General features: G+C 40.0%; 5 protein-coding genes across 11 annotated transcripts in view; all 5 read left to right on the top strand.

The window, feature by feature from the left end:
* Positions 1-12,793, top strand: part of LOC145456329 (uncharacterized) — a 30,864-nt gene extending 18,071 nt beyond the window's left edge. Inside the window, exons 2-4 of one of the 2 annotated variants that reach the window (XR_013920587.1) lie at positions 82-152; positions 2,097-2,161; positions 12,437-12,793. Coding sequence is in view for 1 of the 2 variants with exons in the window: in XM_080334478.1 (XP_080190604.1) it covers positions 2,097-2,161; positions 3,281-3,434 (219 nt within the window). In the remaining variant the exon portion in view is untranslated. Of the gene's footprint in view, positions 1-81; positions 153-2,096; positions 2,162-3,280; positions 3,645-12,436 lie in introns of those variants that run through there. The other variant, XM_080334478.1, reaches the window with a different exon arrangement.
* LOC145433270 (uncharacterized) overlaps positions 1-23,221 on the top strand; it is a 223,208-nt gene that overhangs the window by 192,192 nt on the left and 7,795 nt on the right. The window lies entirely within an intron of this gene.
* Positions 3,672-6,953, top strand: LOC145456635 (kelch-like protein 6). Its single transcript, XM_080334767.1, has one exon. The coding sequence runs from the start codon at positions 4,893-4,895 to the stop codon at positions 6,522-6,524; it is 1,632 nt and encodes a 543-aa protein (XP_080190893.1). The 5' UTR covers positions 3,672-4,892; the 3' UTR covers positions 6,525-6,953.
* LOC145458334 (kelch repeat and BTB domain-containing protein 12-like) lies at positions 18,656-21,879 on the top strand. The gene has a single exon (XM_080336712.1). It carries the CDS (start codon positions 18,709-18,711, stop codon positions 20,155-20,157), a length of 1,449 nt encoding a protein of 482 aa, XP_080192838.1. The 5' UTR covers positions 18,656-18,708; the 3' UTR covers positions 20,158-21,879.
* Positions 21,906-23,221, top strand: part of LOC145432990 (uncharacterized) — a 299,451-nt gene continuing 298,135 nt past the window's right edge. For all 5 annotated transcript variants that reach the window (XM_080309971.1, XM_080309948.1, XM_080309940.1 and 2 more), the window contains exons 1-2: positions 21,906-22,048; positions 22,271-22,341. In XM_080309971.1, the coding sequence (XP_080166097.1) occupies positions 21,938-22,048; positions 22,271-22,341 (182 nt within the window). In that variant the 5' untranslated portion in view covers positions 21,906-21,937. The remainder of the gene's footprint in view (positions 22,049-22,270; positions 22,342-23,221) is intronic.

The raw sequence follows: 23,221 nt of genomic DNA, 5'->3' as shown, positions 1-23,221 counted from the left end.
CTCTACACATTAGGTGACTGTAAAGTTCTAGTTTTGAATCCTTTTTTAACCCGATGTATTATTTCTTTATCATCATCACAGGCAAGGATTTGCTTTTGATCTCAGTGAAGCAGGTTGCAACTTTCAAGCAAGTTTACCAAATATCATTCAAGGTGAGTTTTGAGTTTTATCAGGCTGTGTTCAAACTAAACTAGGGTGGACAGCGACATTCTATTCGAACCTACATAAGTATTTAAGAATTGATTACTGAAGTAATGTTATCAGTTTTTAATTTGGGGGCAATGCTGAAGGTATTACCCCGGTGTGTAGGGACTGAATGAACCTTACGTGACTGCTAATAGCTACCCTCACATGTACTGCATGGTCTTGAAATCCCGCTGCCAAGCATTCGTTTGTGCACACTGCACGCCTCTGTATTCATTAGCAGCGATTGTGGTGGAACTCTTTTATGAGATGGTTATTTTCATCGTTGGCGTGACATTGGGCACAGGCCGTAGTTTATTGGACAATCGAATCTTCCTAAATTGTATAAATGGACACTGTGACGTCTCTGTAATGTCGTAAAGATGGAATGAATTAACCAAAGTGAATCGTTTCCCCGTGGACCAGTGGTCGGGAACTTTTTTTTGTCCGAAGAGCCCTATTGGAGATATTTTTCTCCAGTTTAACTCCACACACACAAATCAGCTGTTACGTCACGATTGAAAATTCGTGACTAGGGCTGGGAACAATGATTCCAGTTGAGTATTAAAAGACGATTTTTTCGAGTGCCTGAAATTATACGCTACTCGCCACTGGAATTCAATTTATCAACGATAATAATAGTTTCGACAGTAATTTTCACTGATGAAGCCTTGAAACCTTGATTGGATGTATCGTTGCATACGAAGCATATAGTACATAGCTACGAACGGTACTAGAAATAGCACATTTCCGAAGTCATGATCATCCCACAGCACTGTCACTAAGTCCAATGAAATCGGTATGGTCGAAAACATACCAAAGTATCTTTAATGTGATAGATAACAGGCAATATATTCATTGTGGTAGCATAAAAAGTACATATTTGAACTTTCACATATTACCTTCTGTTATGACGTCATAATGAGTGATAATCGATTACTCGACTCGAAGCATATTACGTGATTCAGAATCGAATCACTCAGGTACTCGATTTTGCCCAGCCCTATTCGTGACATCATAGTTACACTAATTTTAAGTCACTACATGTGATTCGTCGAGTGCGCCGAATTTTCTCAGAAATGAAGTTTTCATCGTGTGAACATAATGCTTGAAACGAAAGGTAAGGCACAGACGGGCCAAGCCTCACTATTGATAACGCAATCCATCGTACATGGCTTAGAATTTATCATACCATATACTAATCGAATAGCCTATTACTGTCACACTGATTCCGATAAGCTAAATACTGATCGACCACTCAATTCTGAAAGTATTCGCTGGTGCTACAGAGTGACTTACCAATCATGAACGTGGATAGTTATGGCGTTGTTTGTAATTCGAGTTCGTAATTGTGAATGTCACGTCCACGGCAGTTAATTTCGTGACGTAGATAATGTGTATTTGAAAACTACGTTGTGATATGGGCGTCGCCATGTCTGCTATGCTATTTGATCAATCAACGTATCGTTCAATTCAAGATTTCGGGTCGGGTACATAGAATTCGCGAGTGATATTGGTCGCCGGCGCGACAGTACCTTAAATTTGAGGATTTTCGAAAGAGGGGTCCGAGCCCCAAACCTGAAGACGGCATTGTCTTTACCTCTCATAGTCATACTGTACTTGTACTGGGCCATGAGAATAATTATTCTGGCCGTGACGAAAATTTACCAACAAGTCGCTGCAATATTGATCAATTCAGGACAAAAATGAATATTTGGCAAAGAGCCATATATGGCTCGCGAGACATAGGTTCCCGACCACTGCTCTGGACTCTAACATATTTTCTACGCCAAATGACAGCGTTTTGTGCCATTTTTTTGCTCTATACAGTACGAGGTGGCTGGTGGAACCACTGTTTAAATTTACCGTTCAAGTATATTTTTTCGGCTCTGTAATTATGAGATTTTCTTCAGGCTTTGTCACCTGCGAAAAGACAAGATCTCGATATCAAGATTTCCAGGAATCGTGTTGACTACAGGTGAGTTTCTGTGCAATTTTATAACATATCCAGAATTGGTGACAATGTAGAAATACATAGCAAACGTTCTGTCCGCTATGTAGACAATGTCAGTTTTAAATGAATCAATTGGAATCCCATGGATTTTCATATCTACATGTTATCTTCCTTACCGTCAGCGTACCATATGCTTACAGCCTACAGAATCGTACATTCAGCATTTATCATTCCGAGATGACAAAGACATCAGGCAATAAATCTGGCTCACTGATTGCCAGTAAATTCGAAGGGGTTGAAGTCTATAAGTTGTCGCGGAATAGTCATAAAAAATAGCTATCTGCGATTGCATGCTTTAGGGCGGTCCAAAAATAACCTGTTTCCGTATCCTGAGGATGCAGCGATTAAAATGTTAGGTTGCATAAAAAAACTCTGCACACAAAATTGGGCTCAATTCCTACAAGTAGAAGCCGACGAAAATTCCACTGTCAACCCCATGACGTTGTTAAGTTGTCTACAAATACGATGCAAAAGAAATTCATTGCAATTCCAACCCGTAGAAGCGAAGGTAATTGAGTTTTTCATCAATGATTCTGGAATTACCCACCATAAATGCTATTTTTGCAAATCTAGAACTTTCAACTGCAAAAATTCCGCTTCTACGGGTTGGCAGTGAGCAAAAATTGTTATGCATCGCTCTTTTAAGCAACTCAACAATTTCCTTGGGTTGACATTAAAACCTAAAAAAAACTGGAAAAAAAAAACTTAAATTTGCTTTGCCGTGGCTTTGGCTGGTTGGAATTGAGCTAAATTTGGTGTGCAGCCTTTTTTTAGGCATACTTTTTAATTTATTCAGTGAATCCCCGGAATTCGCAAATAAAAAGTTTCCTGATATACGAATTCATAACCTTGCACAATCTGTGCTACAACGAAATCTGAAATGCATATTTTGAACATCCGGAAAATTTTTTGCTCGGAATGCTAGGTCATGATGATGTAAGCGGAAGTAGTGTCAGGTCTCGTAGATGCTTTTTGTAATCCCGGGATTTCAATAGAGTTGATCCCGGAATCGCTATCTGAAATAAACCTTAAAATCCCGGGATTTCAATGCTAATATTGACTGACCCCCTTCTATTTTTGCAGATCAAGGAGGACGTGTACCGGCCCGGTCCTGCGCGACGTTCCAAACCGAGTAAATATGCGGCGCCTCATTCGAACGAAGAGTTTGCAAAATTCAAACGCAAGACCCCCTCCCTTGGTCACAGGTTGTCACGACGAAGCGCACTGCAGGCCCTAAGTAACAATCCAAGTCGGACCCCCAAATCAAACAATTGACCCGAAATGGCAGATACCGTCCAGGCAGGCTTGGTCAACTGGACAGATTTTGTTGAAGAAGAACTGTATAGTTCGAAACGAGCCAAGCTTGCGATATATACATTTACCATTCTCGTGCTCATGTGAACGATCTATGGTTTGATATGAACTGCTGGGCCTAAACCTGCCGCATTGCCGCTGCTTCGAGAAGTGAGGTCAAGTGGTGGAAATTGGGCCACGGCTATGAAAAGGACAATAACTACTGCTTTTTGCAGATTTGTTAACCATGACTATTGCCAAAGCAAATATATGGTCTCTTTCTTGACTTGGAAAAATATGTCATTTAGGTTGCACTTTAGGGGTGTTCGAAAAAAAAATTACAAACTTCATCGACTTAGTTGTCAAATCGCCAGGTTACCGAAAAAAACGTTGCACACCAAATTCCAACCAGTGGAAGCCGAGGTCGGTCAAATTGAAATTTCGGCCATTTTTGAAATAATAGTATTTACTGCGACCAATTTCGTCACACCGACAAGACCAAAAATCGTGTTCCAGGTATGCCTGAAGAGGCAGGGATGTCTTTCCCACTTGTTTTGATCTTGACAAGGTCCTATGGTGGGGTTTGGATGAAAACATCGCCAATAAACGAAAAAAAGACATGACGTGGATTAGCTGGAAATTAGTCCACTTCTTTGAAATAGACACATTAAAACGACGTTGATATCATTTTCAAATAGAGTACTGTATACACTGAAATTAACGACCATGAAAAGGAAATGAACTAATATTAAGCACGTAAAATACGGGTAAATATATTTCTGCTGTTATTTCAAAAATGACCGAAATTTCAATTTGACTGACCTCGGCTTCTACTGGTTGGAATTGAGTCAAATTTGGTGTGCAACATTTTTTAAGTAACCTGGCGATTTGACAACTAAGCCGATAGAATTTGAAAAAAAAAAAGTTTTTTTTTAACATCCCTAGTGTTCAGGTTACATTTGAAATTCAATGTATCTCTGACTTTGTCTTATCTGTTCCCTGCAACCATGGCTGTGGACTGATGAGTCATAGTTTGGCTAATTTTTCGCTTAATGGAGTTGGCGTCCCAAAATTACTTGCTAAATTTCGTTTCTGACCAATGCTTATTAGTAGTGAGAGTGTGTTGGCTTGAAACCATTTATGATTCACAATCAGCAGACAATGTGCCGTCTGCAACGGTAGGCCTATAAAATAGGCAACAAGCTATAAAATATCAAATGATAACTTCACCGACAGTGCAAAATGTACGATACAAACGAAATGCAGGGGTCAAAAAAAAATTTGACTTTTTGAAGTAAAAAAAATCGCCCTACTAATCATCTTTGCTTCAAAAACAGTGCTTGACTATATCATAATAATCATAGCATCATTCTGTACAGCCTATTGTGGATGATTGACAATCATGGTGCAGATTGTATGTCCAAATGTAGAGAAACATTCAGTGAAGATGATGGAAGAATTACATCGAATGAAGCAAGAGAACGATCATTGTGATTTCATAATTCAAGTGGGAGATGACGTCTATCACACTCACAGAAATGTATTGTCGGCTGGTTGTGATTATTTCAAAGCTATGTTAAAGCACGATACAAAAGAGAGTCGTGAAGGAAAAGTTGTTTTGAAAGGGGTCGATTCTATGTGTGTGAAAAGCTGCATCGATTTCATATATTCGGGCAAATTTGAGATTCCTGATGAAAAGATGAATGATCTTATTCATGTCGCAATAATGATGCAGTTGGAAGACGTGAAGCAGGCAGTATCTGACGTTTTGGAGGGATCACTTAATGTAGAGAATTACTTTTCCACAAGAAATGTTGCCGATATGTATGGACTGGATGCCGTCTCTACGCGATGTAGAGCATTTTTTCTTGAAAATATCGTGAAAATATCCAACCAACCAGAATTTGGAATCGTTGAAAAAACTAGCATCCTCAATTTTGTGAAGTCAGAAAAATTTAAGTTATGCGAAGAAGAAAAACTAACCTTATTGTTCAATTGGGTTGAAAAAAATCGCAAAAATCAGGAACATTTGTGCGAATTTCTTGAAGCAATCAAGTTTGATGAAGTCTCTCCGGCATTTTTAGAACGCGTTTTGGAAACAAACCTAGTCATCAGTAACGACTTAGGACTGTACAAGTTGATCACTGGACATCTTTTGAAGGCTTCAAAAGCATCACAGAAAACAAACGAAGAGATCGGCAAAGATGAATTAATAATTCTTTTTGATGATGAAGCAAATTGTATCAAATCCTTCAATCCAGTAACTAAGAAAGTAGAGAAGTTTCATGATGAGAAGTTTAAAAATTTAGCACATTTCTCGGCGATTTCTCTAGACTCGTATATCTACGTTTTATGTGGGAATAAATCAGTTCATCGGCTCAATTTTCAGACCAAAAATTCAAAATGGGAAAGGAAGAAAGATATGAATTGTGAGCATGGAACCTATCCTCGTGTAGTTTCTTCGTCAGGATTGCTATTTGTTATTGGAGGAAGTTTTCCTAAAGCAACAAGTGTGGTGGAGGTATTCACCCCACCCTTGAATCAATGGATTCAACTAGAAGACAAACCTGCCGCGATTCGTTTCACAAGTCTTGTATCATTGAATGATTCCATCTATTGTATCGGAGGTATAGGGCAAGATGAAGTCATAGTTTCATCATTCTGCAGATTCACTCCATCCTCATCAGAGTGGGTTGATCTCGACCCAATGAGTTATGCTGTATCTGACAGTGGTGTTGTTGCAGTTGAACAAAAGATATTTGTGATCGGTGGGATGAGGGGAGGAAGAAAGAAAGTCAACAGCGTAGAATGTTACGATGTTACTTCAGCTCAATGGACTTCATTATCTTCTATGAATGCTTGTCATGGTCGAGTTTGTGCTTATCACATTGGCAAGTGCATTCTTGCAGTAACAGATGGAGGAACCCCTAATGCAATTGAAAATTATGATATATCGCAAGATAAATGGACTGTAGTGAAGCCAAAAGTTGATAAGTGTTGTCGAATTTACAAATCCGCATATGTGAAGAGATAGATTGCACTTAACTCAGCAAACTTGTGCAAATTAATGGATTCTCAGGTCTGAAGCAAGTGCAGTAGGGTACTTATAATGCAAATTACTCTGAGTTTAAAAAGAACGGGATTTGGAGTTCAAATGGAGAAATCTCAACCCCCTAAACCCAATCCCTGGCTACGCCATTGTTAGTAGTGTTGACTCCAAGCTAGCATTAGCTGCAAGAACGTCACACAACAGAACACCAGTATCACTATTCACGCCAAACTACTCGCTTACAAAATTTGCAACTAGAACTACTCTTGACCATCAACTAAGTAACTAGATTAGTAGTTTGTACAAGTCTGCAACTGAGACATGAATAAAAAAATGAAGTCGCTCACGATTACAATTTTTGATTCATTTCATTTTGAATCCATCATAATTGCCTTGAAGATTGTGCATTTTTTGTTTCAAAACTTTGTTAGTCGAGTTTTTGAAATTTGGGCATGTGGATTGTGGAACCTACTTTTGGTAGATTTGTGCCATTTGATGAATGTCATAGCAATAGTAACTTGTAATTTTGTGGAAATATACAAAAGTGCATAATACCGTGATTACTGTCGGCAGTTTTAGTTGATACAGCCCATCACATATTTACAGTAGTTCCTTACTCAATATAGGCTAAATATGATCGATGATTTTAATGACTTGGAAAATTCATTCCACAACGGTTTATATGGCCAATATCAGGAGTTGGGAACCTACTGATTACTGTCGGCCTCATAAGTCGTACACTTCACATAATTCAATATGAAAAAACTAGCAGCACTCAGTGGCTCGCGAAAAAGTCAAATCAGTGTGGATGATCTCTTCCTTGTTGAGCCGCACATGATATTGGCTCAAACTATTCGCTCTTCAAAAGGAATACTCACAACAGTAGGCACTTCCAAATAGAGCTTAGGTTTCAAGCTACAAGTTTATATGCCTCTCTTATTTTATGAGAATCGTGCGTTAACAATGATTAAGCACGAAATAAAATCGGATGAAATTTTAGTTTATCTTTTTATTTTCATTGTTTTTGATGAATTTGGGTGAGCCTAATAAAAAGGTGTCATTTTTTCGCTATCTATGATTAAGATACCGGATTTTCTCGCATACTCACACTAACCATTTCGATTATGTTTATATGAGACGACTATCGGCAACTCGTTATCTACCACATCTTCTGATACGATGGCCAGGCTTGAGCAACCTATTGTATATAGATTCATTGATTTACTTTTATAACCACTCGTGATTTTGTTATAGTGGATTGCAATCAGAAGATCACGATATTGGATAACGTGTCATTTAATGGCAGTATTGGGATGACTCGAGTCAACTTTTTCGTATGACTTGACTTGACTCGAGTCACTTTGAAAAAATGACTTGACTTGACTTGACTCGGCGCTTCAAAAATGCCAATTGACTCGTGACTCGGAGCAAAATCAACGAGTCAATTTCAAGTCAACGGTGTAGATTAAATCACCTCATTATATATATGTTCGGATTTTTCGCGATACGAAGATGTCCCATGTGAGGGCAATCAGTCATTCGCTGATTTACTTTACTGACCGCAAACGACACGATCACAGCTTACGTTGTCGTAGTATAGTAGTAGATTAATCTAATAGCAACGTATCTTTTTTCTTAGACGGCTCAGTGCATGTTTACTCAGTGCTCACTTTTACAAACCTTTAAGAATAATTTAAATCGAAATAACAAATATTATGTGTATACTCTCGCGGTTGTGTAGTGTAGCCTACTGTACCATATCAATTTGTTTCAACTTGTCGAGGCTTCGTATTCGATTCTCTATTGTGGTTGGTAATAACAGACTGTAACATGTAGGTATACACAGTTACTCACATATTTTATGAGCATCGTGAGCGATACAACACCTTTTGCATGTATATTTGTCTTTATATTTGTTATTAGATTCTATCTAATTAAATGGCCAAAGGCCAATTATTCTGTCTTTCACCAGTTAGCAAAATGTAGTGACTTTGCATCATCATTCATACTTCGAAAATTCAATTTGACTCGAATCGTGACTTGACTCGTGACTTGACTTGACTTGACTCGACTTGACTCGAGTCACCTCCAAAAAACGAGTGACTTGACTTGACTTGACTCCAGTCAAAATCTGCAAGGACTCGAAATCACTCGTGACTCGAAGGTTGTGACTTGATCCCAACACTGCCACAGTGTATAATAATACTGCCGGCAATTCTAGTTGATACAGCCCATCATATATACTTAGTTGCTTATTCAATATAGATATGGTCGATGATTTTGATAACTTGTGCAATTCATTCCAAAATATTTATATGGCCAATATCAGGAGCGGGGAAGCTACTGATTACTGTAGGGCCTTTAAATTTTTCACTTCCCATTATTCTGTATGAAATAACCCGCGGCATTCAATGACTCAATGCACTAAAATTTCGAATGTGTGTGAATGATCTCTTCCATCTTGGGGCACATAAGATATTTACTCAAGTTATTCACTCTTCAAAAGGTATACTTACAACAATATGTGTTCGAAATAGAGCTTAGGTTACTAGTTACAAGTTTATATGCCTATCCTACTCGATTGTGTTTATATGAGGCGACTATCGGCAACTCCTCATATAGGCCTACCACATCTTCTGGTATGATAGTCAGGTTTGAGCAATCTGTGTTGTATATAGACTCATTGATTTTACTTTTCATAACCACTCTTTATTTTGTTATAGTGGATTGCAATCAGACGATCATCATATTCATATTTATATATTATATTATATAATTTAATGGTGTAGTCGTCTGCTATAAGATGGCTTCGGTGATAAAAGCAGTTTACATGATAATCTCAGCCGATCTCAATCAGTTGGATTCTGACATGCATCAACGCGTGATAATTCTATGCGGGAGATAAAAGTGAGCAATTCTGGATTTATCTTTTCGCAAAATCAATGATTTTGGATTAGATTATTTGCCATCGAAGCTATTTTGGGATGTTCTGAAATGATAAAATTATCAACAATAAACTTGACTCGACCTCTAGTAACGATCGTATTTCTGTCTGTGAAATTAGAATTTAAACCGATTCTAACCCGGTCTATCCTTTCCTTCTCGTAACAGGCAAACATTTTCATTGGATCAGATTCAAGGGAGTGTTATCGGGTCGCGTATTTCCAACCCACAATCAGGATGGACGTCGGGTATTCTATTCACATCACAATTACCAGCTCATATCCAGAGGTGATCGACAAGGAAGTTCCTCTGCTTTTCAGAATACTCAAGTTGGTTTTACCTGCTTTTACGACGTACTCGAGTGGTTATATTTTTGGTTACGGTACTTCAGCTTTTATTATAAGTTTTTAGGTGAAACTGGAAACTGCTTACTTTTTACACATTGAATTTATATCTTCTATATCTTTTTCATGAATGAAACATTAGAAAAATGGCTGAAATACCACACGGCTCGCGATAACTAAATATATTTTTGAAAATTTGATGTATTTCTATTGTCATTATTTATTTCCCGTTGGTCACTAAGTTGCTCCATTTAATTTCCAAAGTAGGCTACCTCCCGACGATAAACTGCTATAGGCCTACGTATACCGCCCCAAAAATGTCAGATGTCACATCTCAAATCCCCTAGGTCACCAAACTTGATCCAGCGCATTGTAGTAAACGAATCTGTCCAACGGCTACCTGCTAATTGACGAGTCCTTGAACTAAGGGTTATCCTCGCGTTTACTGCACATTTTCCTTGAGAACCCGTTTAAAAGCTTGCATTCATGCACTGATCTGTATTCGTTAGAGGCGATTGTGGTTGACCTCTTTTGCGTTACGGAAAAATACATCGACGTCGGACATTGAGCACTGGGGAATGTGTAATAATGGTTTTAACACGCACGACGACGGCTCTGTGATGCCATAAAGATGAATGAGTAAATCAAGGCGAAACACACCCTGCGCACAGTAACAGATTTTCTACCCAAGAAGGGAGCATTTTTCGCATTCTATGGCTCTATGCAGTTAGAGGTCAATGGTGGAAAACTGTTCAATAGCTTCACTGTTTTTGTTCGAGTCACATTCAAGTAGCAGTGCTAGTCTTATCCTTCCTGATGCATAATAATGAGATTTTGTTTCAGGCTTTATCTCCTTCCAAAAGACAAGATGTCTGTATCAAGATTTCGAGAGATCGTGATGATTACAGGTGAGTTTCTGTGTAATTTTGTAACATGTTCAGAATTGGCAACGGTGTAAGATATTGCAAACATTCTGTCCACAATGATCACAATATCAGTGTGAAATGAATCAATTGAAATCGAATGGACTTCGATACCATAATGTCATTTCTTGTAAGATGTTGCTATCCTTCGCATTGGCACACCAGATATTTACACCCTACCTACGCATACATCCAGCATTTACTCATTCTGATTTGACAAAGAAATCATGCAAAAAATATTGTGCACTGTTTTCCAGTAAATTCGGACTGAGGTAAAGTCTGCTAGCTGTAATTCTGATTCTAACCTCATTCGGAAATATAATGTACCTATCATTTTACTTATAATCTAATTTTGAAGACACCTTGTATTTACAATTATGATTGTAATCGAGTCAGTGTCGCATTTTGCTTCGTGCTGCCAAAAAAACAACCTCTTTCATTCCAGCGTCGCCCTCGTTCAGGATGGATTTCCGGCATGGAGCCCAATTGGTCAAAGGACCCACCCACCCAGCACCGGGAGTGATCCGGCAGAATGAGGCCCAGGTCCCACCCTTGGTCCGAACGACTACAGGAAAAGTCGATTGATCCCGATTTAAAAAGGTGGGTGAAGGTTGGGTTTGGCGGCGATTCTACATCGCTGTTTCAGGAGCAGATGTGGTCAAAGTGTTCGTCGTTGGTACTCGACTGAAAGGGTAAGCGGTGTGGTAAATTTCTTTTCAAGTACAAGTAGAAATTTCCAAATAGTAAAAAAATAAAGTATTGTGGGCCTAGTGAAAAGATTGCGAGCATCAAAAATCCCCTGCGAAATCCAAATTGTAACAAGCAACTAGTTTTTCCTAAAAATCTGTAGAAGTGGAAGAATATAAAAACCGATCACGGTGAGGTAGTTGTAGATGTAGACAAAATCTACTTACAGAACTCTGAAAAGTAGAAGTTCTGATTCCTATCATCCGTGCAATCTTTCTTTCAAGATAGGATACCAGAATAAGCGCGGGTCCCACGAAAGATGGTGAGTTTTTTTGAGAGTCATGAGGGTTGGGATTTCGGGATTAAAATTCAAACCCCACGATTTGGATTTTTACTCCCCAACCCTGAGATTAGCAATGTAGAAATATACACTTGCAAGTCACATACATTTATTGTAATACCGACTCAAAATCGTGAGAGCACCAAGAATATCGTCTTTTAAGCAGTTTCTGATTATGATCACTCTGTTAGACCTTTCTTCTCCAAATTTCCTGTTTTTACACTAACCTCAACAGCCCTAAATAGCAAAATGTTTGTAACAATAGTTCTACCCATTGACTAAATGGTTTGCAAGCAATTAAAATCACCTGATGCAGTCTGATATCTTGTATTAAACGGTCATTCGGCTGATGTAAACCATAAATTTTTAGCAATTAGAAGCAAAATTGCTTCACATGATCTACCCTAGCTTGCAATATCAAAAATTATATTATTCAATCGGCTTCCGGTTTCCTGAAAATGTCTCGTGTACTGCCGTTAAAAACCAGTGTTAGATCGTGATGTGGTAATCTCGAACGCTGATTTTGTAACGCTGCTTTAAGAGCAAATGAAATGCTACTACAGCTCTGATAGATGCTTTTTCGACATCTCGTGATTTCAATAGAGTTGATCCCGTGATTCCGATGCTACTATTGACTTGACCCCCTTCCATTTTTTGCAGATCGAGGAGGACGTGAACCGGCCAAGTCCTGTGTGACGTTTCAAAGCGAGTAAGAATGTGGCGGTTCAATCAAACGAAGAATTCATCAAATTCAAACCCCAGACCCCCTACCTGTGTCGCAAGTTGTCACGACGACGGAATCAGACACCGAAAAAATTTCAAATTTGTCGAGGGAGAAGTCGTTACGAAAAGCGCCTCCTTCACTTTGTCGACATCTAGTGACCGGGCGAAGCGCACTGCAGGCCCCAAGTAACAATCCAAGTCGGACCGCCAAATCAAACAATTGACCCAAAAAGGCTTATACGGTCCTGACAGACTTGGATAACTGGATAGTTTTAATTGCCTTATTCGACTAATTTGAGGAAATGCCAGTAATCTGATGTAATCTGTGAAATGTTCCATTCTAATTTCCGGTTTACTGTAAAGTTTACAGAAGAACTGTATGGTCTGAAACGAGCCAAGCTTGCGATACATACACTGACCATTCTCGTGCTCATGAGAACGAACTATGATTTGATATGAACTGCTAGGCCAGGGGTTCTCAAAGGGCGGGCCACAGGAGCATTTGAGGTGGGCCACAAAGCTATTTATAAAATTTTAGAATTATGGTAATGTAAGTTTAGTTATATTTGTTATATTAATCGCTAAAAGTATATTCATATTATCGAATGATTATACGTAGGCTACGTAAAGCTTTTCATCCGACTCTGATGAGACGTTGTGGCGCGTATGGAGTCAGCATGTTCAAGTCGAAAACAGGAGGGAGAAACGGCGGCTCTTTCCAATGGCTATGTCAACCTATGGCTAATAGCAATTGAAATAATTTCGAGTAGCCTATATAATAACTGGAAGGTAATTCTGAAGTATGCCGGCAGGGTCATATGTCGTATGCCGTTGAAAGGGGTGTGGAATAAACACGGAATGAAGGGTAATTGAGGTATAGATTTACTGTACTTTGGCAAGTCGTATTATTGTGAGATAAAAATAGCCATAATTTAAAATTATTAGCAACTTCTGGTGGAGGTATATGCACCACCATAACAAATCGTAATGGATTGTGGGTTTAGCGGAGCGCATTAATCTTTGGAGTCGGTTCAAAATGCCCGCCCTGGAAATTATTGTACATAGTGTAAGAGTGACATGAATTGATTGTATCATTGGATTGAATATTCCGACATCGCAACTGCAGTTGGTTTGGTACAAGACATACAATGTGCATTGTACAGCATGCATATTGAATATATCTTTCTCCAGTTCTCTGTAGTACCCCATTCACCAATAAATTGTTTGAAGCGGACCCAGAATAATTATATTATTCCCCTTCACGCGATTTCATGGTCTTACAGGTCTATATTTAAATATCATCAGTAAATTATGAGAAAAATGCGCATATTTTAGAGGAATAGGATATCGGCGCCGTCGATAACTATGCATTGAACAGGATTATGAATCTAGGATAAGAGGTGGGCCACAGCACATTTTCAAACCGGAAAATGGGCCACGGCCAAGAAATGGCTGAGAACCCCTGGCCTAGGCTGAGGTGGGTGTCCGATCCCATAGACAACTCCAAGTCGCTTCGACATCTTCCTTTCTTTTCATTGTATCGCATTTTTTGTGGTGTATACGACGGATAAAATTGCTAATAAACCAATGATGATGATGATGGGTATATTTTCAAAGATTGTATTAGCTTGTCTTGTCTAGCTTGTCTTTTATATTCTGTGCTGTACTTTTCATTCAATGTGCGTGCATGCCTCTTCTCTACATCACCTAGTCGCAGTATTGCGGTGTTTCAAAATGTTGAAAATATTATTAAAATGAATAGCTATTACTCATAGAAAAAGGTTTACCCGTCAGTAACCGCAATGATAAATATATATCATTGGTAACGGCTACACTGCAAATGCAATAACTAATTATCCGTTAGATGACACTGACAAGCTACATGCTTCGCTGATTTCGTTTCCAAACACGGAGTGAAATCAGCGTGATATTTCGTGTTGCTGCTCTTTTGAAACCAATCTTTGTAGGACTGTTCAGTGATCATGAATCATGATCACCTTGTGTGTAGTTGAATTTGCTTCAATTCATACTCGTGACGTTGATAGACGTATTGGGATTCTTTCAACAATCAACAGGCATTAGGCCTACTTGAGTTGTAATCATCTTCACTTCAATAACAGTGCTTGACTATATTATAATAATCGTAGGATAGTTATATACTGTAGTTGATCAACAATCATGGTGCAGATTGTGTGTCCAAATGTAGAGAAACATTCAGTGAAGATGATGGAAGAATTACATCGAATGAAGCAGGAGAACGATCATTGTGATTTCATAATTCAAGTAGGAGATGATGTCGGGCATCCCTAAAAGACGGAGAAGCGGAGGCAGCGGAGACAGCGGAGGCAGCGGAGAACGGACCCTAAAACGCGGAAGCAACGGAGACGGCGGAGAGAGCCAAAAATGCCGATTCCTAAAAGACGGAGACAGCGGACCTAGCGGAGAGCGGAGATTTCGGTCATTAACCTTTATAGACACGCGCGACATAGCGGACGGATACTGAAAGCGGAGTCCGGGACCCCGCGAAATGGACATAGCGGACGGTTATATAATATAGAAAGCGGAGAGCAGGGCGTATCGGAAGATGTTTCGAAGCAGTGGAGAATAACGGAGAAGTCAGCCATGCAAGTTCAAGGCCAATTGGGCGACTGATTGCCCGTCGATGAGATGACATAGCGGACGGATACTGAAATCGGAGTTCGGGGCCCCGCGAAATAGACATAGCGGACGGTTATATAATATAGAAAGCGGAGATCATGGCGTATCGGAAGATGTTTCGAAGCAGTGGAGAATAGCGGAGAAGTCAGCCATGCGAGTTCAAGGCGACTGATTGCCCTTCGATGAGATGACATAGCGGACGGATACTGAAAGCGGAGTTCGGGGCCCCGCGAAATAGACATAGCGGAAGGTTATATAATATAGAAAGCGGAGATCAGGGCGTATCGGAAGATGTTTCGAAGCAGTGGAGAATAACGGAGAAGTCAGCCATGCAAGTTCAAGGCCAATTGGGCGACTGATTGCCCATCGATGAGATGACATAGCGGGCGGTTATATAATACAAGGAAAGCGGAGTTCGGGGCGTATCGGAAGATGTTTCGAAGCAGTGGAGAATAACGGAGAAGTCAGCCATGCAAGTTCAAGGCCAATTGGGCGACTGATTGCCCGTCGATGAGATGACATAGCGGGCGATTATATAGTACAAAGAAAGCGGAGTTCGGGGCGTATCGGAAGATGTTTCGAAGCAGTGGAGAATAACGGAGAAGTCAGCCATGCTATTTCAAGGCCAATTTGGCGACTGATTGCCCGTCGATGAGATGACATAGCGGACGGATACTGAAAGCGGAGTTCGGGGCCCCGCGAAATAGACATAGCGGACGGTTATATAATATAGAAAGCGGAGATCAGGGCGTATCGGAAGATGTTTCGAAGCAGTGGAGAATAGCGGAGAAGTCAGCCATGCGAGTTCAAGGTGACTGATTGCCCATCGATGAGATGACATAGCAGACGGTTATATCGTTATAATATACTGAAAGCGGAGTTTGGGGCGTAGCGAAATATATTTCGAAACAGCAGAGAATAACGGAGAAGTCTGCCATGCGAGTTTCAGGCCACTTCGGTGATTGCTTGCCCATCGATGAGATGACATAGCGGACGCGTTTCGTATGACAATTTAACTGTTGATAGTTGTCGAATATTATACTGAACTACTTTCTACTTTACAAAATCCGAATTGCAAATGTAATAATTTCATCCAGAATACTGTTCAGGTAGATGTTGAAGTAATTGCGAAACATTACCACTTCAGTAAGTACCGGAAATAACCCAAATCGAAAAAAATATGTGCCGGTTATATATTATCGAATACTTTGAAATACACCAAATTGCATGGTTGACTTTTCCGTTTTTCACCGCTGTTTCTTAACATCTTCCGCTACGCCCCGAACTCTACTTTCAGTATCCGTCCGCTATGTCATCTCATCGACGGGCAATCAGTCGCCAAATTGGCCTTGAAATAGCATGACTGACTTCTCCGTTATTCTCCACTGCTTCGAAACATCTTCCGATACGCCCCGAACTCCGCTTTCTTTGTACTATATAACCGCCCGCTATGTCATCTCATCGATGGGCAATCAGTCGCCCAATTGGCCTTGAACTTGCATGGCTGACTTCTCCGTTATTCTCCACTGCTTCGAAACATCTTCCGATACGCCCCGAACTCCGCTTTCTTTGTACTATATAACCGCCCGCTATGTCATCTCATCGATGGGCATTGGGCAATCAGTCGCCCAATTGGCCTTGAACTTGCATATGGCTGACTTCTCCGTTATTCTCCACTGCTTCGAAACATCTTCCGATACGCCCCGAACTCCGCTTTCTTTGTATCATATAACCGCCCGCTGTGTCATCTCATCGACGGGCAATCAGCAGTCGCCAATTGGCCTTGAACTCGCATGGCTGACTTCTCCGTTATTCTCCACTGCTTCAAAACATCTTCCGATACGCCCTGAACTCCGCTTTCCTTGTATTATATAACCGCCCGCTATGTCATCTCATCGATGGGCAATCAGTCGCCCAATTGGCCTTGAACTTGCATGGCTGACTTCTCCGTTATTCTCCACTGCTTCGAAACATCTTCCGATACGCCCCGAACTCCGCTTTCTTTGTACTATATAACCGCCCGCTATGTCATCTCATCGATGGGCATTGGGCAATCAGTCGCCCAATTGGCCTTGAACTTGCATATGGCTGACTTCTCCGTTATTCTCCACTGCTTCGAAACATCTTCCGATACGCCCCGAACTCCGCTTTCTTTGTATCATATAACCGCCCGCTGTGTCATCTCATCGACGGGCAATCAGCAGTCGCCAATTGGCCTTGAACTCGCATGGCTGACTTCTCCGTTATTCTCCACTGCTTCAAAACATCTTCCGATACGCCCTGAACTCCGCTTTCCTTGTATTATATAACCGCCCGCTATGTCATCTCATCGATGGGCAATCAGTCGCCCAATTGGCCTTGAACTTGCATGGCTGACTTCTCCGTTATTCTCCACTGCTTCGAAACATCTTCCGATACGCCCTGATCTTCGCTCTCTATATTATATAACCGTCCGCTATGTCTATTTCGCGGGGGCCCGAACTCCGCTTTCAGTATCCCTCCGCTATGTCATCTCATCGATGGGCAATCAGTCGCCCAATTGGCCTTGAACTTGCATGGCTGACTTCTCCGTTATTCTCCACTGCTTCGAAACATCTTCCGATACGCCCTGATCTTCGCTCTCTATATTATATAACCGTCCGCTATGTCTAATTCGCGGGGGCCCGAACTCCGCTTTCAGTATCCCTCCGCTATGTCATCTCATCGACGGGCAATCAGTCGCCAAATTGGCCTTGAAATAGCATGGCTGACTTCTCCGTTATTCTCCACTGCTTCGAAACATATTCCGATACGCCCGGAACTCCGCTTTCCTTGTATTATATAACCGCCCGCTATGTCATCTCATCGATGGGCAATCAGTCGCCCAATTGGCCTTGAACTTGCATGGCTAACTTCTCCGTTATTCTCCACTGATTCGAAACATCTTCCGATACGCCCCGAACTCCGCTTTCCTTGTATTATATAACCGCCCGCTATGTCATCTCATCGATGGGCAATCAGTCGCCCAATTGGCCTTGAACTTGCATGGCTGACTTCTCCGTTATTCTCCACTGCTTCGAAACATCTTCCGATACGCCCCGAACTCCGCTTTCCTTGTATTATATAACCGCCCGCTATGTCATCTCATCGATGGGCAATCAGTCGCCCAATTGGCCTTGAACTTGCATGGCTGACTTCTCCGTTATTCTCCACTGCTTCGAAATATCTTCCGATACGCCCTGATCTCCGCTGTCTATATTATATAACCGTCTGCTATGTCCATTTCGCGGGGTCCCGGACTCCGCTTTCAGTATCCGTCCGCTATGTCGCGCGTGTCTATAAAGGTTAATGACCGAAATCTCCGCTCTCCGCTAGGTCCGCTGTCTCCGTCTTTTAGGAATCGGCATTTTTGGCTCTCTCCGCCGTCTCCGTTGCTTCCGCGTTTTAGGGTCCATTCTCCGCTGCCTCCGCTGTCTCCGCTGCCTCCGCTTCTCCGTCTTTTAGGGATGCCCGATGATGTCTATTGCTCTCACAAAAATGTATTGTCGGCTGGTTCTGCTTATTTCAAAGCCATGTTGAAAAACGACACTAAAGAGAGTCGAGAAGGAAAAGTCGTTTTGAAAGAGGTTGATTCTCAGTGTGTGAAAAACTGCATCGATTTCATATATTCCGGCAAATTTGAGATTCCTGATGAAAAGATGAATGATCTTCTTCATGTTGCAATCATGATGCAGTTGGAAGACGTGAAACAGGCAGTATCTGACATTTTGGAGGAAACACTTAATGTAAAGAATTACTTCTCTGCAAGAAATGTCGCCGATATGTATGGACTGGATGTCATCTCTACGCAATGTAGAACATTTTTTCATGAAAATATCATGGAAATTTCAAACCAGCCCGAATTTGGAAATATTGAAAAAACTTACATCCAGAATTTTGTGAAGTTGGAACAATCAAAATTATGCGAAGAAGAAAAACTAACGTTATTGTTCAATTGGGTCGAGAAAAATCGGAAAAATCAGGAACATTTGCACGAATGTCTTGAAGCGATCAAGTTTGATAAAGTCTCTTCGGCATTTTTAAAACGTCTTTTGGAATCAAACCAAATTATCAGTAACGACTTCGGACTGTACAAGTTGATCACTCGACATCTGTTAAAAGCATCACAGAAAACAAACGAAGAAATCAGCAGAGATGAATTGATAATTCTCTTTGACAATCAGGCAGATTGTATCAGATCCTTCAATCCAGTAACTGAGAAACTAGAGAAGTTTCACGAGGAAAAGTTTAGGAATTTAACACAGTTTTCACCGATTTGTCTGGACTCGTACATCTACGTCTTATGTTGGAATAAATCAGTTCATCGACTCAATTTTCAGAGCAAAAATTCAAAATGGGAAAGGGTGAAAGATATGATTTGTGATCATGGAAGTAATCCTCGCTCAGTTTTTTTGTCAGGATCGATATTCGTTGTTGGAGGAAGTTATAGTAAAGCAACGAGTGATGTGGAAATATTTACTTCCCCTGTGAATCAATGGTTTCAACTGAAAGACAAACCTACAGCGATATATGATGGAAGTCTCGTATCGTTGAATGATTCCATCTATTGTATCGGAGGTAGAGGACAAGATGATGTCATAGTTTCATCATTCTGCAGATTCACTTCATCCTCATCAGAGTGGGTTGATCTCGAACCAATGAGATATCGTGTATGTGGGAGTGGTGTTGTTGCAGTTGATCAAAAGATATTTGTGATCGGCGGGTGGACACCAGGAATGAAAGTCAACAACGTAGAATGTTACGATGTTACTTCAGCTCACTGGACTTCTTTATCTTCTATGAATGCTTGTCACGATTGGGTTTCTGTGTATCACATTGACAAGTGGATTTTTGCAGTAACAGATTACGAAACCTCTCATACAATCGAAAAGTATGATATATCACAAGATAAATGGACAATAGTGACACCAAAAGTGGATCAATGTTTTGAAATTTACACATCCATATTTGTAAAGAGATAGATTACACTCACCTGAGCAGACTTGTACAAATTACTGGATTTTCAAAATGCAACTCAACCTAGAACTAGAACCACTCACTTTTCAAAACTGGCTACTAGAATTACAATTCACATGCTTTAAAAATCCGTAACTGGCAAATAAAAACAACTTAGTAGTTTCAATTCTGAAGCAACTGCAGTACTGCTAATGTGAATTACTGAATTGTAAATGAGCCTGATAAGTGAAAATATCCGGGATAGAGTCGGCGTTTAAAAAGAATTTTAATAATAGTTTGAAATGTACCGTTTTCAACCCACCCAATTACTGTGCCAGTGTACCGCTGTTGGTATTTACACTAATATCAACACTACAACTATTTGCTTTCAAAATCGGTAATTAGAACTAGTCTTGACCGTCGAAGTAACTCAATTAGTAGTTAGTACAAGTCTGCAGCTTTGACATGAATGAATATAAAGTTTCTCACATTTGATATTTTCAATTCATCAAGCCATATCCATCATAATTGCATTGAAAATTGTGCATTTTTATTTCAATGCGGCAGTAATTTGATAAGTGTAAACTGCTTTTTGGTAAATTCGTATCATTTGATGAATGTAATAGCAATAGTAACCAGTAATTTTGTGGTAATATACTTTCATTAATTGTGCCACAGTGCATGATCTGGCCGGTAGATTTAGTCGATGCATCCAATCATATATTTAGTTCCTTAGGCCTATTCAATATAGACATGGTCAATGATTATGACGACTTGTAGCCTACAACTGTTGCCACAATGGTTATATGGCCAATATCAGGAGTTCGTACCTACTGCATACTGCAGGCGGTTCAAGTTTCACACTTGCGCTAATTCGGTATGAAATAACCCACAGCATACAATGACTCAATGCATGGAAATTTCAAATGAGCGAGAATTATCTCAATACTAGTTGAGCCGCATGCGATATATGCTTCGAGCTATTCACTCTTCAAAGTCATTGTGTTTACTGTTCAGTTTTTTGAGTCCAACCCACTTCTTTCAACTCTGCTCGAGTGAAATAGAATGGTTCGCATTCATGATGATACTATTGTAATTTTCCTCGGTACAATCAGTTTGTAGCCCATTTCGCAAGTATCAGAACTAATAGACGAAATACCAATCATGTGGTGACTTTTACTATTCTTCGAAGTTACAATGAAATGTCTGTCTTGGCCGTCCTAGTTTCAAGTCATATGACTTGGTTCGAGTAGGCCTACAAGTCGAGTCAATACAAAAATTGACTCGAGTCGAGTCATTTTGCGCATTTGAAAAAATGACTCCATGGTCAAGTCGAGTCACCAAAATATGGTGACTCAAGTCGGACTCGATTCGAGTCCTGACTCGAGTCATTACAACCCTGGGTTACAAGTTCATATGCCCGTCTTATTTTATGAGAATCTTGCATAAACAATATTTTATTGCATAATAAAATCTTTCTATTGATTGTTTTTGACGAATTTGGGGACACCTTGATTGAAAAAAGTCGTTCGCTTTTCGTTATCCATGATCAGGATACCAAATTTGTATGTATTCTCAAAATAAACCATTTCGATTCTGTTTATATGAGGCGACTATCGGCAACTTGTTATATAGACTACCACTTTTGCTGGTACAGTAGCCAGGCTTAAACAGCCTGTGGTGCATGTACAATTCAATTATACATTCATTGAGTTTACTTTTCATGACCATTCTTCATTTTGTTACAGTTAATTGCGATCAGAAGATCATAATTTATAACGAATCATTTAATGGTCTGGTTGTCCGATGGGAAAAGGCTTTGGTGATAAAAGAAGTTTGCATGACAATCTCAACCGTTATCAATCAGTTGGAATCTGTAATGCATCAATTTATGAAAATTCTACCTGGGAGATAAAAGTGAGTACCGTAATTCTGAGTTTATCTTTTTACAAAATCAATGATTTCGGATTTGATTATTTGCCATCAAGGCTATAGTGGGGTGTTTATACTCAACTCAACCGCGATCCGATGAACGATCTTATTTCAATCTGTAACAACAAGTCTCAACACATTTGGTGACTGCAAAGTTCGAATTTTGAATCGTTTCTATCGCGAAGTATCGTTTATTTATCATCACAGGCAGGAATTTTCTTTCAATCAGAGTCAAACAAGTTGCAACTTTCAAGCAAGTTCACCAATTTTCATTCAAGGTAAGTTTTATCTGGCTTCGTATTTTCAATCCGCAATTAGGATGTAAATCGACATTCTATTCAAACCTACCCAAGTATTTAACAATTGATTACTGACATAATGATATCAGTTTTCAATTTGAGGCTACGTTGAAGTTATTATCCCAGTTTGTAGGAACTGAATGAACCTTACGTGCCTGTTACTAGAACAATTGGGGTATGGCTTTTAGCTATCCTTGCCCCTGTCTCATGTTCTCCTTGGAATCTCATTTGGAAGCAGACATTCATGCAAGCCTCTGTATTCGTTAGTAGAGACCGTTGTCGAAGCTCGCAAATTCCTGTTACATACCAGTAACTTGATTGTGAGTGTTCAGTATCCTCTAAAAGAAATGCGACATTGCTATTTGGTGCAGTCTTTATTATACTGACAAGTGATTAATTGTACTGTCGGAAGTCAAGGAAGTTTGTTTAAAAGTCTCAGTAGCTTTCACGTGTAACTTGTCAGAAATTGGAGGCTACTTTCAAACAGTTTTGTACAGCAGTTGCACCATTGTTATGTATGCCCAAAGTAGACCATGAACTCCCTATTATGACACCATGCAGAAAATGCATTACAAACTTTCAAATCAACTTCACCTTTGGTGTGCATTTCTCCAATAATGAACAAGGGTTTACCTTCTTGTGTTGTCGAATTGATACAAATAAAGTTCTAAATGTACTTGGCGAACCGGCGTTCAAGGACCTCTGCTCTATAAAGTTCAAGATGATTGGCGGATCAAATGTTCACTTTTACATATTCAAGTTGCATTTGAGACGTAAATAGTCCAAGTCTATTTTTAACGGCTGTGTAGTTATAAGATTTTCTTTCAGGTTTTGTCGCCTGTCAAAAGACAAGATCGTG

This window comes from Botryllus schlosseri, chromosome 1 (assembly GCF_051294905.1).
Source record: "Botryllus schlosseri isolate E-star chromosome 1, Bs_hap1, whole genome shotgun sequence".
Lineage (NCBI taxonomy): Eukaryota > Metazoa > Chordata > Ascidiacea > Stolidobranchia > Styelidae > Botryllus > Botryllus schlosseri.
The sequence above is the reverse complement of the archived record's forward strand: the minus strand, read 5'-3'. Positions and strand labels throughout refer to the sequence as shown.